This window comes from Mesoplodon bidens, assembly GCF_964165515.1.
Source record: "Mesoplodon bidens genome assembly, chromosome: 15".
Classification (NCBI taxonomy): Eukaryota; Metazoa; Chordata; class Mammalia; order Artiodactyla; family Ziphiidae; genus Mesoplodon; species Mesoplodon bidens.
In genome coordinates, this window is record NC_138171.1 from 44,109,325 (window position 1) to 44,130,610 (window position 21,286).

General features: G+C 55.0%; 1 protein-coding gene across 3 annotated transcripts; it reads left to right on the forward strand.

Annotated features, from left to right (window-relative positions):
* Positions 1–2,690: 2,690 nt before the first annotated feature.
* On the forward strand, positions 2,691–21,175 carry STX1B (syntaxin 1B; the record flags this gene model as incomplete). 3 transcript variants are annotated; one of them, XM_081257803.1, is made up of 10 exons in its annotated part: positions 2,691–2,720; positions 11,438–11,512; positions 11,711–11,810; positions 11,904–11,978; positions 14,486–14,559; positions 14,965–15,073; positions 15,255–15,328; positions 17,235–17,372; positions 17,474–17,584; positions 20,785–21,175. In XM_081257803.1, the coding sequence occupies 10 exons, from the start codon at positions 2,691–2,693 to the stop codon at positions 20,950–20,952; spliced, it is 954 nt and encodes a 317-aa protein (XP_081113929.1). In that variant the 3' UTR covers positions 20,953–21,175. The 3 variants fall into 3 exon arrangements, with proteins under 3 accessions (XP_081113929.1, XP_081113930.1, XP_081113931.1); XM_081257804.1 differs by lacking the exon at positions 20,785–21,175 and adding an exon at positions 17,840–20,241; XM_081257805.1 differs by lacking the exons at positions 11,904–11,978; positions 20,785–21,175 and adding an exon at positions 17,840–20,241.
* Positions 21,176–21,286: the final 111 nt, after the last annotated feature.

Consider the following 21,286-nt stretch of genomic DNA (forward strand, 5'->3'; position numbering starts at 1 on the left):
GGACTGCTGGGAGAGGCTTGAACTAGGTCTTGAAGGATGAGAAGGCTGACTATCAATGAAGGGACGAAACAGTGTACTGGGCAGAGGAAAAGACACAGCAAAAGACTCCAAGGTGTTTGGGGTCCATGATTCCTTGGTGTCGTTAAGGCCTGGGGTCCATGGAACAGGGAGGGAAGTGGTAGGAGAGATGAGGTGATGGGGACCAAATGCCAGAGCAGCTATTGAGTGTAATCCAGGAAGTTGTGGGGCGTTGACTTTGTTGATGTAGGAGACTGATTTTATCTCATTTCTTTGGGGGGTAATCACACTAGCACCCGGGTAGAAAACTGGACGTGAAGGAAAAGGGCTGCAGGCGGGAAGACCAGAAAGGAGGCTGTTCTTCCTTTCTTTCTTCCTTCCTTCCTTCCTTCCTTTCTTTCTTCCTTCCTTTCTTTTTCTTCCTTCCTTCCTTCCTTCCTTCTTCTTTCTTTTCTTTCTTTCTTTCTTTCTTTTCTTTCTTTCTTTCTTTCTTTCTTTTTTGGCCATGCCGCACAGCTTGCAGAATCTTAGTTCCCCAGTCAGGGATTGAACCCCGGGCCATGGCAGTGAAAGTGCCAAGTCCTAACCAACCACTGGACGGCCAGGGAATTCCCCAAAAGGAGGCTGTTCTGATGGCCCAGGTCAGTCACCCCTAGACTGACCAGGGGCGGTGGGGATGGAGGGGACCCAGGAGACAGCTCTGGATTTGGCAGTTGAGGGAGGGACTAGAACCTTGTGGTCTTACAAGAATGAGCTTTGTAATCAAAAGATGCAGGCAAGAGCCCCAGCCCTGTCCTTTACTGTTATTTAACCATTCCAAGCCTGTTTCCTGATCTGGGCACTTGGGATAATAGCAGTAGCTGTCCTGAGGTTGGAAGGATTATGGGGGCTACTCAGTGGAGCATCAGGGACTTGGCAGATGCTCGGAACATGGTAGCATTCTTTGGAGGGGGGAGGGAGCCAAGGACAGCTTTCTGTGTGCTTTGAGTGACTGGGTGGACGGAGATGCCCTCTTTGATGGAGAGCACTTTGGGGGAAGGCGAGGCCACCATAGTCTTTGTGGTCAGCGTCAAAGCCCTGGCCTCGCTTACGATAGTTATAGATCCACACGTCTCCGAGTGCATCTTTGGTCTCTGTTCTTGGTGCTCAGCTCAGTGCTCAGGCATACAGCAGGTACTGCCCTTGAGGAGCAGGACCTGGCTTGCAGGTATAGATGTGGATATTGCAGGCATGTAGGCGCGGCTGAACCTGGGGAGGTGACAGGGTAAAAAAAGAAGAGAAACTGGGAGGGGGCCCCGGAAACCCTGCTGCTGCAGGGATGTGGAAGAAAGGGGGGTGGGCGGTCTGGAAGGAGGCTGGGAAACAACATCCAGAGTTTGGAGGGGGAGGCATGGGAGGCATGGGAGGCAGGAGGCAGGTAGGAGCCAAGGTGGGAAGGATTTCAAGAAGAGAGGGGTCATTAGTGTCGTATATCCTCCGATCACGGAGGATGAGGCCTGGCAAGTGGTCCATGGATTCGGCATAGAGGAGGTCACTGGGTAACTTGGCAGAAGCAGGTTCAAGGCCTGTTGGAGGCCAAAGCCCCATTGCAGGGGTAGAGGACTTGATGTGACGTTAAGACGTGGAGGTGGGAAGAGGTGAGGCAGGCATTAAGGAGAGGGAGGCAGGGTACTTGGACCCTCGAGGGGACCAGAACTCCCCTCCCAATAAGGACAAATTTTGTTTTGAGCCATCTAAAGATAGGCCAGGAGGTCCCCGGAGGTGGTGAGCACCCTGTCCCTGGAGGTAGACAAGCAGAGCTCTGTGACCCACACTGTCCGGGGACTCTCACACTTAGAATGGGGAAGGCTGTGCAAAAAAACAAGCCCCATGTCCTTCTCAGCCAGGCTTGGCCGATTCCTTGCATCACAAAAGCCACCTAGAGGGTCACTCTTGCTATTTCTAGTGTCCAAAGAGCCTCCCGCAGGGACACACACCCAGAGGTGGTCGTGCACAGATTCACACAGATACTCCCAAACACAAACTATAAAATCTATCTATATCTCCTGCTGTAAAGGGATCCACAGCTCCTCTCCCCAGGCTATTCCCTTAATTCATTCCCTTACCCCTTCTTTCTGCCATTCCACCGTCTCCCCCGTCCCACAGCAGCATCCCTGTGCCTCCAGCCACATCTCCTCTGTCTCTCCGCATCTCTCCCTGCTTCTGTGGCTCTGCCCTTCCCCACCCCCTCTAGGCCTCTCCAGTCTCCCTCCCTCCTGGGTCCCCCTCCCCGGACTACAACCCCCAGGCGCCCCCAGCCCCGGGCGCTGCGCATGCCCCCTGCTCCCCGCCCCCTCCCGGTTCCCCCCTCCCTCCCTTCCTCCTTACCTCCCTCCTCCCCCCTCCCCCGCGCTTCAGCTCCCGCATCCCTCCATCCAAGCCTGTGCCGCAGCCGCATCGCCACCGCAGCCCCGGCAGAGCCGAGCCAGGCCCAGGCCCCTGCCCCTGCCCCTGCCCGGCCCTCAGCCCGCCGCCCCTCACCCCGCCCCCGCCCGCGGGTCCCCCTACAGCGGCCTCGGCGCCCCCCCGCCGGCGCCCCCAGACCCAGGACTCCAGCACCGAGGCAGGAGGCAGGGAGCAGAAGCAGAGGCAGGAGAACGAGGAGGAGGAGGAGGAGGAGGAGCCGTCGCAGGATGAAGGATCGGACTCAGGAGCTGCGGAGTGTGAGCTTGGGGGTGGGGAAAATGGGGGGGCGGGACCCCAGTATTTGGGGAGCGCGTGGGGGTGGAGTGGGGGAGGTGCTGGGACGTGGGGGCAAATGATGAGACTGGAGGTTGGTGGCAGGGGCACCCCAATATGTGAAGGCACCTGATGTCTCCAATGAACCTGCATTTTAGGGACAGTGGCTAGAAGGGGTTGGAGGCCATTAAGACACAAGGGGGCAGGAGAGGTCTCAGGGGCCCTGGACACCCTACATTCCCAGGAGGACCCTGGGGTCTAATCTTGGGATGGGAAAGAGTGAGTGTGGGAGAGAATCGGAGGGTGCTGCCATCCGCTGGGCAGATCTGCTGAATTAGAAGGATGTGGGCAGTTCCTGGGCCAAGCTGAGCCCAGTGAGACCCAGACTTGGGGGCTGCTGTGGGGAAGGACACACGTTGGGACTGACTGAGATGCCAGCACCTGGCAGTGAATGAAGTGTGTGTGTGTTGCTCTCTGTGGGGAGGAGGCACCTCTCAGAGACAAGGAGGGAAGGGGTGGCCTCAGGAGATAGCCAGAGGGCTGGGGCCTGAGATAGGGTGACCCCAGAGGTGGGAGTGGGGGTTGCAGGGGAGACCGGGAGGAGGTTCCATGCACAGGGCCATGGAATTGGGCTGTATGACAGGGATCATGCTCCACTGGGGAGAACTGGGGCATCCTAAACTGCCAGGGGCGGGCTGACGTGGGCCTCTGGTCTGCAGGCCTGAAGAGGCCCAGCTCCAGGAGTCAGGCCAGGCAGTTAGTTGTGTTTGGGTGACAGAGGAGGAGGGTGGCACTGGTGTCTGCAGTGAAGGCCGCCATTTGGAGGGGCTGGGGAGTGGGGGCTTGATAAGAGTGGCTTCTGGGCCTGGGGGGATGCAGTGGGGTGGAGGGCTGTAGAAATGACCTGGGGCCCCGAGGAGGCAGAGCTGACAGCCTGCTGTGGGGTTATGTTAATAAACTACTAGACCCAACTGATGTAGCCTGACACACTTCACCAGGAGCCTATTGGTTATTACCCCGGGGTTGTTATCCCATTTGACAGATGAGGAGATTGAGGTTCAGCAATGGGCAGGAACTTGCCCAAGGTCACCAAGCAAGTGGCTGGGACCATCAGACAGGAATCTGGGTTTCCCGTCTGCCAAGTTGATATGCGTCTCTGCTTTTTTAGCCTTTGAAAGAGAAGTCTCAATACTGGGGGTAAAAAGCTCTGTCTTTGGAGAGCCCCCTGGATTTGGGAGTGGGGAACCTGCTTACAGAAAGACAAGAGGAAAAAAAAAAAAAAAAAAAGAAAGACAAGAGGAAGGGGCTTAGAGGCAAGTGACTGTTGTCTCTGGGAGAGGTGGGTTGGCAGGTGGGAAGGAAGGAGGAACTGGTGGTTGGGGGAGGGAATTTTGAAGGTTTATTTTTTTTAATTAAACTTTGAGTGAATATACGCTTAGACATCAGGAAAATGACGGTGATAAAAATAACCAACACTCATGTGCCAGACACTGTTCTAAGTGTTTTATACATATTAACTCATTTCGATCCTCACAGCAACCCTAGGAGACTGGTACTAGTATTATCCCATTTTATAGATAAGAAAACTGAGGCCCAGAGAGGTTAAGTAACTTGACCAAAGTCACACAGCTAATTAAAGGCAAGCAGGCAGGCTGACTCCAGTGTTGGTGCTCTTAACTCCCCTTCTGACCCCGTTTTCATCCAAAGTAGGTTGCCATCCATAATCTCATTAGACCCTCACCTGGTAAGGTAGGGAGACTGGGAGACTACTTCATTTTATAGTGAAGGAAACTGAGGTCCAGTGGTTGAAACTTGCCCAAGGTCACACAGCTAGCAAGTGAGTAGTCCAGATTGGAACCCAGATCCACTGCTGCCATGACTCCAAAATCCCAAGAAATGGAAAGTGGGTCAGGGTGAGGTGGTGGTGAAATTGTGGTGTGATTAGAGAGAGGGGGAGGAAAAAGGCGAAGACGGGTGCAGGGAAAGCAGGGGATGGGAGTCCTCATCTGAGTGGATCAGGGACCCCCTGCCCAGAGGGGAGGAATCCTGTCTGCTGGGGCTGCTGGGGGCAGCAGATGGGGGAGGTGGGAGGTGGGGTGGAGGGGCAGAGGGGGCTGAGTGAATGCTGATGGCTCTGGTGTTAGTCACGGCTCAGGGAAACTGGAGATTTGGGAGGGCATGTGTGGGGCGGAAAAAAAACTTCCAGATACAGGGAGTATGGGGGTCTCCCCGCCAGAGTTGAGAATGAGGAGGCTGGGAGGCAGGAGAGACTGGGCAGGGTATGGGAAGCCTGGGAAAGGGGTCTCTGAGAAGCTGAGAGGGATGGAAAGGCAGTGATGGGCGGGGATGTCAGCCCAGGGGGCCTGATTGTCTTTTTCCAACAGTACTTTGAGTTCCTGAGGGGTTTTCACATCTGTTCATCACATAGCTGTCAAGGGCACAGATTTGGGAGTCAGACTGTCTGGGTTCAAATCCTAGCTTTGCTACTTCCTGTGTGACCTTGGGTAAGTTGCTTAACCTCTCTGGTCCTCACTTTCTTCATGTGTGAATTGGGAGTAATACGGGACCTGCTTCAGACGGCTGTCCTGAGGATTGAAATTATGCTGGAAGCACCTAGAAGGAGGCCTGGTGCTCAGCATTGCTCCATGAGTGTTTGTTATTCCACAGCTGACTCATTTATTTTTCTTGAGTCTCACATCAGCCCCCTGAGATGGGTAAGATGGGACCCCTAATTTATTGGAGTAAATTGAGGGCCACGGCGGTAACCTGACTTGCCCAAGGTCATACAGTTGTTAATGGTGGAGCCAGCGTTGAACCAGGGTTTTCTGTTTTCAGTTCACCAGGCACCTTTGGTTGGCAACTGGGAGGCACTGGGCTGGAGTGGAGGCTGCGATGGGGAGTCAGTTGGCTGGATGGGTGTCCCAGGGTCCAATAAATGGGTCCAGGGATGGGGCTGAAGAGGAGAGCAAGGGAGCAAGTAAGGTGGAGAGGAAGGTTGCGGGGAGAGAGAAGCCGCAAGGGGACCCGCTGTGGGCCGGAGCCTGAGAAGCAGCTGTGGAGTGGGAAGGCGGGGGTGGGGGTGGATGGGAGACTGGGAAGTGGGTGGGGGGAGGCCTGAGGTGAGGGAGGCTGGAATTTGAGGTTGGGTGGAAACGAGGCTGTTCTAGGACAAGTCATACACCCTGAGGGCAGGGACTGGGTCCCAGGTGTAGCCCTCAGGTATGGGATAGGCACAATAGGCGCTTTAGAAATGCAGACCTGACATAGCAGAAGGAAAGGGCCGCCTCGTGTTTGAGGAGAGCGGGCACAGACCAGGAGAACCCTGGGTGATGGGTTGGTATCCCCCAGCTGCGTGGGGCTTGTTTCTGCCATTCAGACACATCACGTTCCCCCCGCTTGAGGGCCTTTGCACTTGCTGGTCCTTCTGAATGCTGTTCTCTCTGCCTGGACACTGTTCCCTCTGCCTTGAATTCTGTGTCCTCCAGATCGTGGTGCAGTTAACTCCTCAAGCCTTAGCTCAGATGTCAAGCCCCTCCCGAAAGGCCCTCCTTGATGCCCATTTCTCTCTATCACACCTCCTGCTTTATCTCCCTCTTGCTAAGTAGCACCATCTGAAATTGTCTTGTTCATTTTCCATTGTCTGTCTCCCTCGCCTGGAATGTCAGCTCCTTGGAGGCAGGACCCCTTCCTGTCTTGTTCACCATTGTATTCTCCGCAGCACCCAGAAGAGAACTGGACACTTATCAGAGATATTTGTCAGATGACTGAAGGACTCAGTGGGGCAGAGGGAGGGTGAGGAAGGGAGTCGGTCGGGAAAGGCAGGGAAGGAGGAGGAGAGAGGTTGGGGTGGGAGGACTGGGCTGGATGCTGGGAGCGAGCAGAGGCCTGGGTCAGGGAGACAGATGGACAGAAGCAGGGGGTGCGGTGGAGAGAGGCTGCTGCCTCTAGATCAAAAGATGCTCATGCCCCTGAGAAGCAGGTGTGAGCACGTGTGTGTTGTATGTGTGGGCATGCATATGTGTTTACACACACACACACACTCTGTGACTTTTTTTTTTTTTTTGCCACACCACGTGGCATGCTGGGATCTTAGTTTCCCTACCAGGGATCAAACCCACAGCCCCTGCATTGGAACCGTGGATTCCCAACCACTGGACCGCCAGGGAAGTCCCCACTCTGACTTTTCTATCACCCAATTCCAGTCTCTTTCCACCTCTGTTTTAGTCACCCTCTCGTTTGTCTCTGTTGATTTCCTGGCTCACGTTGTCCCGCTCCCTCCATCCACGCATCTGTCTATGTTGTCTCCCCGCCACTGACACTCCTATGAAGACCTCCGGTGTCTCTGATGGGGAAGGACTGAAGCTAGAGGCATGGATCTGATGCCCCCTCTCGTCAAGGTGGTTCCAGAAGGTGCCCAGGGCCTCCACGGTCTCCCATATCATCCTCCTGAGCGCTTGAGGAGCTGGCAATCCGTAAAGAGCAGTGTGCCTGGGTTCCAATCCAGCACCATCGTGTCAGCACCCCATCAGCTGTATGATTGTAGGCAAATTACTTAATCTCTCTCTGCCTCATCCATCAGATGGGAATAAGAAGAGTATCTACTTCATGGAGTGAGTGGCTGTAAGGATTAAACGAGAAATGCAAAGCACTTGTAACAGAGCCCGACGCATGGTAATTGCTTGTCGGGTATATATGATTCTTTCTTTCTTCATTTCGCACAGGAGGAAACTGAGGCTTGAATTGTCCATATAGTGGATGGGAGCACATTTGGTCATCTTTTCTGAGGTAGTCTCATTTGCCCTCAGCCTGTTTTCTTTTAGGCTGGCCAACTTCTTCCAGAAATGGAGGCCATGCTCATTATGAAACACACACACCTCAGAGCAGGGAGGGCCCACCCATTTCACAGATAAGCCGGGGCCCAGAGAGGGTCTGAGAGTCACACAGCAAGTCAAATGGAGGCTACAACAGCTGGCTTCCTGTCTGGGCTCTTCCTTGCAGACTGGCACGTCTTACTGGTTTTCTGTCCCAGCCACAGGAGTTCAGTGGTACTGAGGACACAGCAGAGCAGACTCTTTAGGGGCCAGGAAGGAATAGAGAGACAGAAGGGAAAGAGCCTGAGATTTAGCACCAGGACAGTTCAGGTCCCACCTCTGGCCTTATTTCCTGTGAAGCCTTAGGCAGGGTCAGGCAACCTCTCTGAGGCGGTTTCCTCATCTGTAACATGGGAGAGGCAGTGGGTAACAGCCAAGCCTCCCTGAGCTCTTACTCTCTCAGGCAGCATCAGGCATTTTTACTGCCTCGTCTCACTGGCTCCTTCTGCCCACCATTTAGGGAGGACTTTCTCGCCATTCAGCAAATGCAGAGACTGAAACTCAGAGGGAAGAAGGCATGTGGCCTTCCAGCTGCTGACCTGGGCAAGCTCGTTAGCCTCTCTGTGACTCAGTTTCCCTATCTATAAAAGGCAGCTATTGTAAGAATGAAATGGATAAATAAATGCAGTATGCTTTAGAACAGTGCCCAGCACGTTATCAAATGCTGTGTACATGTGTTCCACAATTATAGTTATGTTGACCAATGGTCCTTACAGAGTTTTAATGAAGCTTAAATGAGATAACAAGAATGCAAGACCTAGGCCAAAGGTGCTATCACACGCTAGTATTTTGCTAGGTTTTCGGGGCGCAGAGCCTCGCCCAGATTGTGCCTTGTCAGGAGGGGACCTGAGAAGGGAAATCTCTGGTGGCAGAGTGGCCAGTAGGAGGCAGCCTGGTCTCAAGCCTCAGAAGGGACTATGGGAGGGACTTTCCTGGTGGTCCAGTGGTTAAGACTCCACGCTCCCAATGCAGGGGGCACGGGTTTGTCCCTGGCCAGGGAACTAAGATCCCGCATGCTGCACAGTGAGGCCAAAAAGAAAAAAAAAAAAAAAGAAAGAAAGAAAGAAAGGAGGGACTACGGGAGGAGGCATGTCTTAGATGTCTCTGATTTCCTGGCCCCTTTCAGCCTGGGTGCCCTTGAGCAAGTCCATTTCCTCTTCCCCCTCAGACCTCCTGTTCCCCTCATCTGTGAAATGGGGACAGCTTTTTTCGAGGGCTATGGTAGTGAGGATCAGAAGAGATTATAGATGTAAAAGTGTCTGTTAACTGGAGAGGACTTTAGCTGTCAGCTGTCTGTAATTATTACACCAACTAAGTCATCCTTGGGCACTCTACCTTTCCTCCTCTCTCAAGGGCAAGTAAACAGGCAGCCAGGGACGCCCCAGGGCAGAATCAGGGATCTGGCCCTGGGAACCAAAGGAGAGAGGGAGAGAAATGAGACTTGAGGAAGTCTAAAGTCAGCCTGGGGAGGGGAAAGAGAGAACAGGAAAGTTCCCAGATACCTGGGCCAGTGAGAGGCCTCATGACCTGTGGGCAGCCAAGCTGAGGGCCAAGTGCTTGAAGGCAGAGAAGGGACAGAGGCGGCGTGGCGGCGTGGGTGGGTGAATCCCTTGTGTGTCTCTGAGCCCTGGGGGGTGGAGGGCTGAGCAGCTGCAGGTTGGCTCTAGGGGAAGGGGAATCTCATGAGGCAACTGGCTTTTTGAGAACAGAACATCATGGGAGGCCTGTGGGTCCTCAGAGATGAGCCGAGCATCCCAGAGCCTCATGGAGCCAAGGTCTGTTGGTGTGATTCCGGGTCAGGTGGAAGCTTGAGAAGCCAGAAGTCTCATCAGGGTCCCCAAGCCCCACCTGGTACCACCCCTCCTTCTGGGGGCAGCTCAAATGGAGGCTAGAACAGCTGGCTTCCTGTCTGGGCTCTTTCTTGCAGCCTGGCATGTCTTACTGGTGGGCAGAGAAAGAAGAGCCTCCCTTTCCTGGGAGATATTTGGAGCTTAAATGGAAGTGCTGAAGGTATTCCCCAACATGGCGAGGGGAGGATCCCTGGGGGCCATCTGAGCTGGGCTTGGGTGGCAAGCTGGGGTACCTTCGAGAGGGTCCACCTGGACGTCTCTGTGCTCATGGTTCCTCGGGGTGCTGTCGGGCCCCTCTGATTCCAAGTTCACTTGGCTGTCTAGATCACATCTAGGTCCCATCTGGCCCTGTCTAGGTTTGATCTGATCTGTCTGCGATCTGTCTGCGCGGAGTCTGGTTCGGTCCGAGCTGTCTGGTTTCTGTCAGGTCCTGTCTGCGATCTGCTCGGACCCTGTCAAGGCCCTGTGCAAGCTCTTCTCTTCTCTTTAGATCCCAAATGGCAATACCCCCCGCTAGACGCTGTGTGGATCCCATCTTGATTTCATTCAGGCTCTGGTCATGAGATTCTGTCTGAGTTTTGGCTCGGTTTTTTCTGGAAATCAGGGTGAACTGTTTTTTTTTTTTCTTGCGGTACGCGGGCCTCTCACCGCTGTGGCCTCTCCCGTTGCGGAGCACAGGCTCCGGACGCGCAGGCTCAGCGGCCATGGCTCACGGGCCCAGCCACTCCGCGGCATGTGGGATCTTCCCGGACCGGGGCACGAACCCGCGTCCCCTGCATCGGCAGGCAGACTCTCAACCACTGCGCCACCAGGGAAGCCCAGGGTGAACTGTTTTAAGTTTCCATGGAGGCTGATTAGGGCCCCAGATGTAATTAAGCTTGATGGGCTCAGCTTTTGCCCTCAGACTTCTGTCCCGAGCAGAGTCTTGAGACTGGAGTTTGGAGCACTGTGGAGCCCTTCCTAACCCCCTTTCCTCCTTCCCAGCTCTGAGTGAGTGTGCAGACCGGATGCTCAGAGAGGCTGGGAGAAGAGCCCCAGAGGGCCCTCCCGAATGTCCCTGGGGGCAGAGGGGCCGCTGCACGTCTGTGTGTCCACATATGTCGGCAGGCAGCTTTGCTGTGGGTCTGTGTGGGTGTCAGTGGGCCTATTTCTGTGTGCCTTGTGTGTCAGCCCTTCTGTCTATGTCACTGGCCTGTCTGGTGGCAGCAGTGGCGGTGTGGGTGGGTAAATCCCTTGTGTCTCTGAGCCCTGGGGGTGGAGGGCTGAGCAGCTGCAGGTTGCAACTGGGAAATCCAAGCAAGTGAGAGTAGGTGGGTGTGAAGTTGGAAGAGGCTGGATGAAAGCAAGTGAATACACGGAGGAGAGCGGGGAGAGGGGAAGAGAGTGGGTGGGAGGAGGGAGGTCGGGGTGCTGACTGTGTCTCTCATCCAGCCCTCCCCTGGCCGACTGCTTGCTTAACTTGGCGCCTGCCACTGGCAGTGAAGTGACCTTGCATAGGGGACGTGGCTGGTCGCGTTGGAGGCTAGAGGGGAAGAGAAGGGAGCAAATTGAAGCCTGGCAGGAGCGGCTGGGGGGATGGTGGAGGGGGGGGTCAGGCTCCTGGGACGCTATTCCAGACCCCTTCTCGCAGCCCAGAGCCAGTTACTGCAAGGCTGACATTTAGCTGGTTGTTACAATATCGAAATACTTCCATACTGGTTGGTTAAAGCATCTGTCCAGAGCGCCACCCACCTCCAGGGTGACTGCACTCACAGGACCACGTCCACCCCTGAAACGGTGCCTTTGGCTAATTCCCTCCAAGGTGTCCTTTGGGCTGTCAGGTACCCGGCCTCCGGGACTCTGTGCCACAAGACACCCAGTATTCGTTGTGACTGCTTGGTGCCCTGGCCCCCTGCATGTGACCCTTCCCAGAACCCCCGCTCCTAGCCCAGAGCTGGGAGCATCGGGATTGCGCACAAACTGCCTTTCTTTGCCTCCCAGGCGAAAGACAGCGATGATGAGGAGGAGGTGGTCCATGTGGACCGGGACCACTTCATGGATGAGTTCTTTGAACAGGTAACAGAACCTGGCCCCCAGCCAACAACTTCCTTCTCCCCGGCCCCCGGCCCCCACCCTGCTCTCTACTCCTCCATCCCCTTGGCCTTTTACCAACCCCTCTGGGTCTGGCCCGTTTCCCTGAACCCTGACTGAGCCCCCTGAATCCCTTTGTCTGGCCCGACGACTTGGCTGGGTATAGCCGATTTGCTGCCCCAGGTGGAAGAGATCCGGGGCTGCATTGAGAAGCTTTCAGAGGATGTGGAACAAGTGAAAAAACAGCATAGTGCCATCCTGGCCGCCCCCAACCCGGATGAGAGTAAGTGCTGCTGCCGGGTGGCTGGGGGCTGCGGGCAGGCGTCTGGGGTCCCACCCAGACATCTCACCCCCCCCTCCCCTCCCCTCCCCTCAGAGACCAAACAGGAGCTGGAGGACCTCACTGCAGACATCAAGAAGACGGCCAACAAGGTTCGATCCAAGTTGAAAGGTGAGGAATGCCATCCCCTGCCTAAGGAGGAAAAAAACTCTGCCCTCCATTGGACTAAACAGGCCTCTCTATGAGGAATGTCTACAGACTTCCAGGAGCCAGATTCCTAAACACTGAGAAAGCATAAAACCCGAGATTTCCCAACTTGCTCCAGATGCCTTGGAGAAAGATACAGACATGACAGGGAAATGACAGAGAGGAGGCTTTCTGTCCAAATTGCATCTGAGTTCTGCTGGTTCCATCAGCAGGAAGGTCCACCAGGAAAATACAGTCTTCCAGCTGGGTTTAATTTCACGAAGGCCTCATTTCTCCAGAACAGTTGCTGGACATAGCGCTAAGCACCCAGTAGGTGGGCTCAGCAAATGCTTCTGAATTGGTATCCTTAGCGCAGGACAGATTGGACTGTGTGGCTGACATCAGGGGCTGGCAAACTTTCAGGAGGGACTTGCCAAATGCTCATGTATTCACTCTAATTTAAGGACTTGGGTGCTGGTAATAACCACCTTCCCCCAAATCACTGTGGGTTGGGAACCTCCTTGTCTGCTGGTGCCAGGGGAATAGCAGTGTTACCATGATGCTAATTTGTATGCTCATGGTAATTCAGCATCAGAAAACATTTGCCGAGCACCTTGAGGCACATTGCTGGGCTTTGGGGGAAAGGAGTCATGTCAGATGCCTGGCCCTGGGCACAATGACCTTGGTCCAGAGAGATGAGGACAGGGACTTCGTGCCCTCCTGGACTCAACAGGAGGCCATATGTGAGCCTCCAGTGCTGATCTTTAAGCCCTTTGCACTCAGGAGAGCGTGCTAGAAAGCAAAATGATCCAAACTGGGAGCACACTGATTGCAAATCCAGACAGAGGGAGCCCACTTCCATCACCAGCTCATTCTGGACAAGTCCCCTACCCTCAGTTCCTCATCAGTAGAGTAAGAACTACTAAAGCAATTTCAAAGCTAGATGTTTTTGTTGTTGTTGTTTGTTTTTGATTTTGGGTAGCAAAATCTTTTTTTCCTAAGTGAAATCTTACCCCAAATTCCAATACATACAACACATAAAAGTCAGGCTGTTCTGGCTGACCTGGGGTTGGGAGACCCAGAGCCCTACCTGCCTAGCTTCCTCATCACTCCCAGCAACAGACCCCTCTGAGGTTCCTTCTCAGAAGCAGGGTTCCGTGGGACACAAGTTTAAAAATCCCTGGGCTCAGCAATTTCTTTGAGCCCATTGAGCTCTGACATTAACACTCTTTCTAAGACCATGAGGAGGGCTGTATGGTTTAGGAGTTCAGGAATAGACCAAGAAAGAAGCTAGGAAAAGTGGCAGTGGCTCAGAGGAGCTGACCCTCCAGAGCTCCAGAAAAAGAGAGATCATCTTCTCCATCTTTCTCCAGCTCTGTGGTGGCATGAGCTCCGGCATTGTGTGTGACCTTGAATGAGTTATTTTCTCTATTTCAACCTCAGTTTCTAGTCTGAAACCTGGACTGCTATCACTGAACTCCCAGGATTACTGTAAGAAGTCAATAAGACCCTGTAAAGGATCCCTTCCTCCTGGGCTTGGCCCCAGCCCCAAGTCTGACAACAGGGTCCCAGTCTGGGCCAGAGATTCCAGCATTCCTGGGTGTGTGTTTCTGGACTTTTCCCATAAAGATCTGGGCCAGAGCTGTCACTCAGTCACTGGCCCGCCATCGCTGGCGGGGGAGCGTTGGGGTGCCATCCAGCACCGTACCTCCACCGCTGCCAGGAACGGAGAAGCAATGTTATCGGGAGTGGCCTGGAGGCTCTTCCAGGTCTGAGAGGGCCTGGTGATTCATCCCTGCTGCATTTTCCGAGCACAGTAGATCTTACCCTCAAGCTCTTTTTTAGAAAATCTGAATAAGTGTGGGGAGTGCATGATCTAGAAGCAGTAATCCCAGTTAATCTGTATGCTTTTCCAGAACATCCTTTAGAAGTGGGGATTCCTGGGACAGGGATCACTTTGTAAGGCAGGGGGGAGCTATTTTCTCTGTTGGAACATCCATCCACTTACCCTAGAATTTTCCAAGGAAAGGGCGGCCACTAGAACCTGACCCACTTGAAAGTGCTTGCCCTCCACCAGAAAAATCCCAGGGTGGGTTCCTGACCCTTTTCTAAGGCTGCAAAAAGCAGAGAGTTCTCCCGCCCCCCATACAGGGGATGTGGACTGGGGGGCTGGGCAGGAGTTACAGCTGTGGGACTTTCCAAGACGCAATCCTTCCACCAGAGCAAATAGCCCCCTTCTGTCTGGTGACCGACTGACCCTCAATATCCCCTCCTACCTGGTTTCCAGGCCCCCTCAAACATTGGTCCCTTTATCCGCTGGCCTCCTGCCTCCCCACCCTAGAGTCTTTACTGCCTGCCCTTGCCTGGGTATGACATCCGTTGACGGGCCTGGGGGGCCTGCCTCGGGGTGTCCACCCTTCATATGTCCCAGACCCCCGCCCCACATGCACCGGGTCTCCCGCCCTCCCGTCACTGTGTCCTCTCTCCCGCAGCGATCGAGCAAAGCATTGAACAGGAGGAGGGGCTGAATCGTTCCTCTGCGGACCTGCGCATCCGCAAGACCCAGGTAGGAGGCAGCGGCCAGGCACGGTCAGGGTCGGGCCCGGGACCAAACCACACTGGACCGGACAGGGGAGGGGCCCAGGCTGGAGCCCTGCCTGTTGGGCGTGGGCGGGCCAGAGCAGGCACTAGCGTGGGGCGTGGCCAAGGGGGAGCCTGGGCAGGGGCGGGGCTTGGGGCGGGACTACAGCGGAGGTCGGAACCCGGCTACATCTCAGTGCCCTAGCCCGGCCTTGGCTGGCTTGGGCATAGGATGGGGGTGCTGGGGTATGGGACTGCGCACTTGCGAGGGCTTGGGATCGTGGCATGAGCTGAAGAAGGGGCCGTAGGCTAACTCAGCCCCTCCCGCCCACTCCATCCCTCCACGGTCTCTGCTCCCTGCCTCCTGATGTGTCTGTGCCCCCCACCGCAGCACTCCACACTCTCCCGGAAGTTCGTGGAGGTAATGACTGAATATAACGCGACCCAGTCCAAGTACCGGGACCGCTGCAAGGACCGGATCCAGAGGCAGCTGGAGATCAGTGCGTGTGACATCTCCCCCTGGCAAACTCCCCAGACCTGTCTCATACTCCTTCCAGGCCCCTGGGGACTCTTGGCCTGAGGCCGGATGGGAGGGTGGGCTCCTGGGTCCCTGCCACATCCCACCACCTTAGGCGTCCAGGCTGGCCCAGTCGCTGAGCAGGGAGTCCTTTCTCCCCACAGCTGGAAGGACCACGACCAACGAAGAACTGGAAGACATGCTGGAGAGTGGGAAGTTGGCCATCTTCACTGACGATGTGAGCCCCGCGTGGGGGTGGGGTCTGTTTTGGGGAAGCATTCGCCTTTCCTTCCGAAGCGTAGGCTGAACTCAAGGTCCTAAGTCCGCCCTGAAATAACAAGCATCGGGAAGTCTGAACCTGGAACTGGGGAATTCCATGGGGGCAGAGCAGGAAGTATCCTCATAAAAATGGCAAACAGTGAGGTGCCAGGCACCGTTCTAAGCACTGAACTATTTTCATTTACCTGCTAAACTCCTTTAATCCTCACCACAAGCCTCTGAGGGAGTCGTGTTTCACAGATGAGGTAATCTGATCCAAAAAGGTTAAATGGCTTGCTGAGGTCACACAGCTACAGGCAGAGCAAGGATCTGAATCCGCAGTCAGGACTCTTCAGTGCTAAGATACACTTCTCCCTAGTGATGCGGGTCATTTCACCAAATGACTAATTTGCCTACATTTTGAAGGTTTTCTAAAAAATCAGTTTTAGTTTTGCTGAAGTTTTACACACTGCCCTGCGCTTGTCATCTTATATGTGAAAGAGATGGGCTTTCCCCAACTGTAGTTCTTCTTTCTCTTTCTTGACTTTTGCCCTGGCTGACAGGTTCTGTCTCCCTTTCAGCTTCTGGTGGCAGAATGACTCTGGTTTAGGTTTCTAGACCAGCATTAAAGTACGTTCAGTGACTGTCTAGCAGTTTTCAGCAAATTGCTATTTAGAGAATTGATCTTTGTTAAATTAGCTTTGAGCAACTTGATAATGGGCCAGTTAGCCCGGAGCCCTCCCAAGCAGCTCTGCCCAGGCTGTCAGTCTGTCTGAGAATGGAGGGAAACCTGGTGAGTGGTTCTAAGGGGATAGAGCTGATCCCTGTCAGTTAACCCACCATCATTACGATGCAGGGGTGGTCGGTACCTTGCCTGAGGGCTGAGCCAGATGTAGACAGGCCCTAAGGTAGTAGTTAACTTCTAGGGTCGGGAAAGGCTTCCTGGGGGAGGTGGCATTGAGTTGTGTGCCTTAAGAGACAGGGAGCATTTGGACACGGGGAGATGGGCAAAGGACATTCCAGACAAAGGGGACAGACTGAACAAAAACAGGGCGAGTGGACCACTTGCCAAAGAGCCATTGGATGATTTGGGTTCTTAGGATTTGGGGAGATGAGGACAGAAAGGGAGATGGGGCCTTGACTGCTAAGGTAAAGGTGTGTAGCCTGTGGATGGTGGGGAGTCTTGGAGGGCTTTAGAGCAGAAGAGTGTCTGGATGTGGTCTAAAAACAGTGAGTGGTTTGGAAAGTGAGTGATCTGGCTTCCGTGGGGAGGAGGTATATCTGACTATGGGTTAGAGTCTCTCTCCCACTGACTCTTGAGGGCTGCAGAGCATTTCCTTATTATTTCTCCCCCGGCCCATATCATGGGGGCTCCAGGGCACACTGCCTTCTCATCTGGGCCTCCTTTTCTGCTTGCCACTCTCTGCTGTGTCCCCCTTCCATTATCCTGTCTGCCTTTGACCAGATGGTGGCCCCCAATCCTGAGAGGGGTCCAGGACCCCTGTCTCCCTTCCCAGGGCCTCCCTGGTGTGTGTGATAGAGACAGCCCTGGGCTGAGATGGCGGGCTCAGGGCAAGTTTTCCTTCTTGTAATTTAACAAATGTCTCTTTAGTGCTTCCTGTGTGCCAGGTACTATTCTAATTGATACGCACATAGTCATTCACTTAATCTTCACACAACCTTGTGAGGTGTGAGGTATCTGCATTTTCTAGGTGGGGAAACAGAGGCCTGAAGAGGTTAAACAATTTGCCCATGGTTACAACTAGTGAACGCCAGCCAGATTCGAACCCAGACGCTCTGGCTGCAGAATCCAAGCTCTTCCGGGAGTGAAGGGTGGTCTGCAGCTCTCCTCCCTCTTCCCCCTTGCCCCTCCCCTTTCACCCTAGATCAAAATGGACTCACAGATGACAAAGCAGGCGCTGAATGAAATCGAGACGAGGCACAACGAGATCATCAAACTGGAAACCAGCATCCGTGAGCTGCACGACATGTTTGTGGACATGGCCATGCTTGTGGAGAGCCAGGTACTGCCTCTGCCACAGCCCTCGGGGAACCTCACCCGGGTCCCCGGGATCCCCTCTTCCAGCCCAGCTCCCACCCCATCCTATGCATGTATCCTCTGCAGGGCGAAATGATTGACCGCATTGAGTACAACGTGGAACATTCCGTGGACTACGTGGAGCGAGCCGTGTCTGACACCAAGAAAGCTGTGAAATATCAGAGCAAGGCCCGGAGGGTGAGCCGGGGCAGGCGGGCCTGTGGAGCAGGTGGGCTGGAGCCAAGCGGGCGGGGCTGGGCTCAGGCCAGGGCTGAGGTGAGTGATGAAATCCCGCGAGAGGCCTTATCTCTGGTTCTGACCTCTTCCTTTTTCTGTTTTCTCTCCCCTCTTCTTTTTCCTCACACCCTCCTCCCCATCTGTCTGTCGTTTGTCTGTCTCTTTACCTCTCTGTCTCTCTGTCTCCTCCCTCCCTATCGCCCTTCCTGCCTGCAGAAGAAAATCATGATCATCATTTGCTGTGTGGTGCTGGGGGTGGTCTTGGCGTCATCCATTGGGGGGACGCTGGGCTTGTAGGCCCCCCACCCCTGTCCCTCCCAGACCCTTCCCCACCACATCGGGAGCAATACCCCCACCACCCCTTCGCTCCATCCCCTGCTCCAGGCTCACCCCCAAGACAGACCCGGGCAGCACCCGCAACCTTTACCGCCCGTCAGACCCTGGAGTCCCTGGACCTCCCCCCGCCATGGACCACCCCCCGCCCCGCACGTAGATAGCAGCAGGCGTGATTACACGTGCACACCAACATGCATGCCGCCGGCACATGCTCGAGACGTGTGGACTCCCCAGCGTGTGTGTGTGTACGTGTGTAGATGTGTGTAGAAGCACCAAATCGCCCTTTCTGGCCCCCACCTCAAGTCTGTGTGTTGTCTGAGCTTTCCCCCTTCCCCTGGGTTGTTGTGTAGACTGTGGCTGAGTGTGACACAGCAGCCATCAAGCCCCACTCTTCTGTGAATAGGGGTGTGTGTGTGTGTGTGTCTGTGTGTGTGTGACGCCACAGATCCGTGGACACAGTTTGCGTACGTGGAATTTTGTGTTTGAGTGTTTAAATTCAATGTAACAGCACCTCCTCCACTGACACCCCCCCTCCCCCATGTCTGCTACAGATGGGGCAGGTTGTGAGTGTACAGAGGCTCACACTAACATTCCCAGAGGATCCGGGCACAATACACACACAGGCCATGACAGACACCCCAGCGTGATGTTGAGCCAAACCCTCCTGGCTTAGTCACCCTGGGGCTGACGTGTCCTGGGGAACACGTGTGTGTGTGTGTGGAGTTCAGTCGAGGCGAGTGGAAGCATACCCATGTCAATAACCTAGCTTGGCCTGTATATCCATGTGCATTTCCCCCAATAGGTGATGTGAGGGACGCGTGTGTGTGTGTGTGTGTGTGTGTCTAGGATGTGCCTGAAGTGTCAGTAGGTCTTCTCCTGAGACAGAGCCCTCCACATTTTGCACTGGACACCTGTTTTGGGTGGGCACAGAAATCTATATTTCTACGCTATCTAGAGTACGCCTGCGCGAGTGTGTGTGTGTGTGTGTGTGTGTGTGTGTGTGTGTAGAGGATTTCTACGTAGTGTGTTTCTACCCCCCTGTGTATTATACACACACGTTTACCTTCAAGGACCTGTGCCCCATCCAGGTTTGTCTATCCAGATTATTTGCCCCCTCCCTTTCTCCCCAGAGCTGCTGGCCGCTATCTGGTGTGGCCACACACTGCTACATCAACATTGTGCAACTGCAGCTTCCTGCCCTGCGTGGTTGGATCCCCTGTGCATACATGCCCACGTGCTTATCTTTCTCGGTCAGATAGGCCTGCACATGTGGAAGCTGGGACACCTCAGTGTGCTCCCACCCGCCACGGCAGATGAGGCCACACCCAGGCACACACATGCACACAGGAGCTGGCATATGCTGACGCTGGCACGGTGCCTGTTCAGGCGGGCACTCGTTTGCACATGAATGCCTCCCGGAAGGGCTATTGATGGGAAACATTACCGATCACTGGAATGTCAAGGGCTGCCCCAGGCTCTCAGAAATGAGAACATTCTTGAGCACTAACCTCAGAACTGAGAGAGGCCAGCGATGGTCCCCACCGCCCCATCTGATGCTCTGGCCTTTGCCTCAGGAAACTTGGATTTAGGGAACTGTTTATTTCCGACGTACTGGAGTGGGCTAAGTCCTGGGGCCCATGCCCTGGACACATCTCCTGCTGAAATGTCACCAATAGCTGTTCCCCTGCAGACTGAGACTGAGGGTGGGACACGGGCCTGAGTTTCTGATGGTGAGGAAGAGGCCAGCTCCTCCCTTGCTGTGTAGACAACATATGCATGAGTGGGTTTGTGCGTTGGGTGGCAGGTGGGAGGTATGTGGGCAAAGGACAGTGTTAGAAGCCTCCCACTCCACTGGCCCAGGAACACGGACCCACATATACAGGATTGAACACACAAGTACAGGAATGCGCCCTGCCTTGGGGTCCGACATCCGTGTGCACAGGGTGGAGGGCTTTGGTGTGTGTGCAGATCGTTTCCTGGAGTCCCTCTTCATGTGACGCGTGTATGTGTGAGAGAGAGACAGTGCAGATGTGACCTTCTGGAACATAGTACCCCACTCCCACCTCAGCTCAGATAGCCAACCTCTTCCCTACCTGGCTGGGCCCTGCCTGTGTGTGGCCAATATATATATATGTATGTAACCTCCAAGGTGGGCTGTCCATTCCCACAGTGTCCTTTGTCAGGACGGGAAGTGTGCCCCCGTATCTGACTGCAGCCCTCCTGCTCCCACTCAGGCTTCTTTGGGGACGTCAGAGCAGGCCCCAGCACCCCCCACCCCAGCCTTTTTCCTTACTGCCGTCCAGCCAGGATACCCTTTCATACCAGGCATTTCTGGAATTCCAGCAGCCTTGGGGCCACAAGAAGGGTGGAGCCTTGGCTGGAGTGATGCGACTGTCTCCTTGACTGGTATTAGGCCCATAGCTGCCCATCTCTGGGCCTCAGATGGACCAGAGCATCCCTGAGGGTCTGTTCTGCCCCAGCTTCTCTAAGTCCCACACATCACATGATGTGTTTGCTTGTTGGCTGCCGTGTCTGTATGTGTCCTGGAATGTTGTCTGGGGGCTGGTGTCTTTTGCATGTTCTCAGACAAGTGTGTGCTGCCCGCCCGCCAAGCACCTACAACCATCAAGCCCCTGTGTGCCCCGTGGGTGGTCCCGGACCTGGCCAGGGCTCGCTGCTTCCCCTCCCCCTTTCTCCCTCCCCCTGCCTCTCACGAAGCACACTGCGTGTCCGTCCCATGTGCCTGTGGGTTGATGCACGCTCTTGCCACGCCTCGAGCGTGCGTATATGATGTGTTCTATGCATTCACCCTGCCCCACCCCCAGCCTGCCCCGCAGAGGACAAGATGGGTGGCCCCCGGCTCCCTCCTCCCCCACCCCCGCCTGCTGTGCAGCCGTGTGCGTTGGCGTTTCTGTGTCGCTGGCGTGTCACGTGATATAGCCGTGTTTGCTGACATGAGCCCCTGCCCCTTCTGTTTCTCCGTTGGTTTCTAGAGCTCTTTCCCTCTCCTCCCCAGAGGGAACAGGACTCCCGGGGCCTGGCTGGGGGCCCAGAGCCAGGCCACCCTCTCCTGTTAGCCCTCAGAGTCCCATTTCTCTCTATTGGTGACCAAGTTGCAAATGGATAAAACACAGGAAAATTCTGCCCCCCTCCCAGCCCTGCATGTCCTGTCCCCAGAGCCCCTCACCCCCACCCCGGGCCGGGTCGGGCCCCGTGGGACGGGAGAAATAGCAACCAATCCAACAGCGGGCGTGCCGTGTGCTCACTTCCTTCTGTCCCCACACGGGACGGGCGCCGTGGGGAGTGGGCGACATGGTGGGAGGTGGG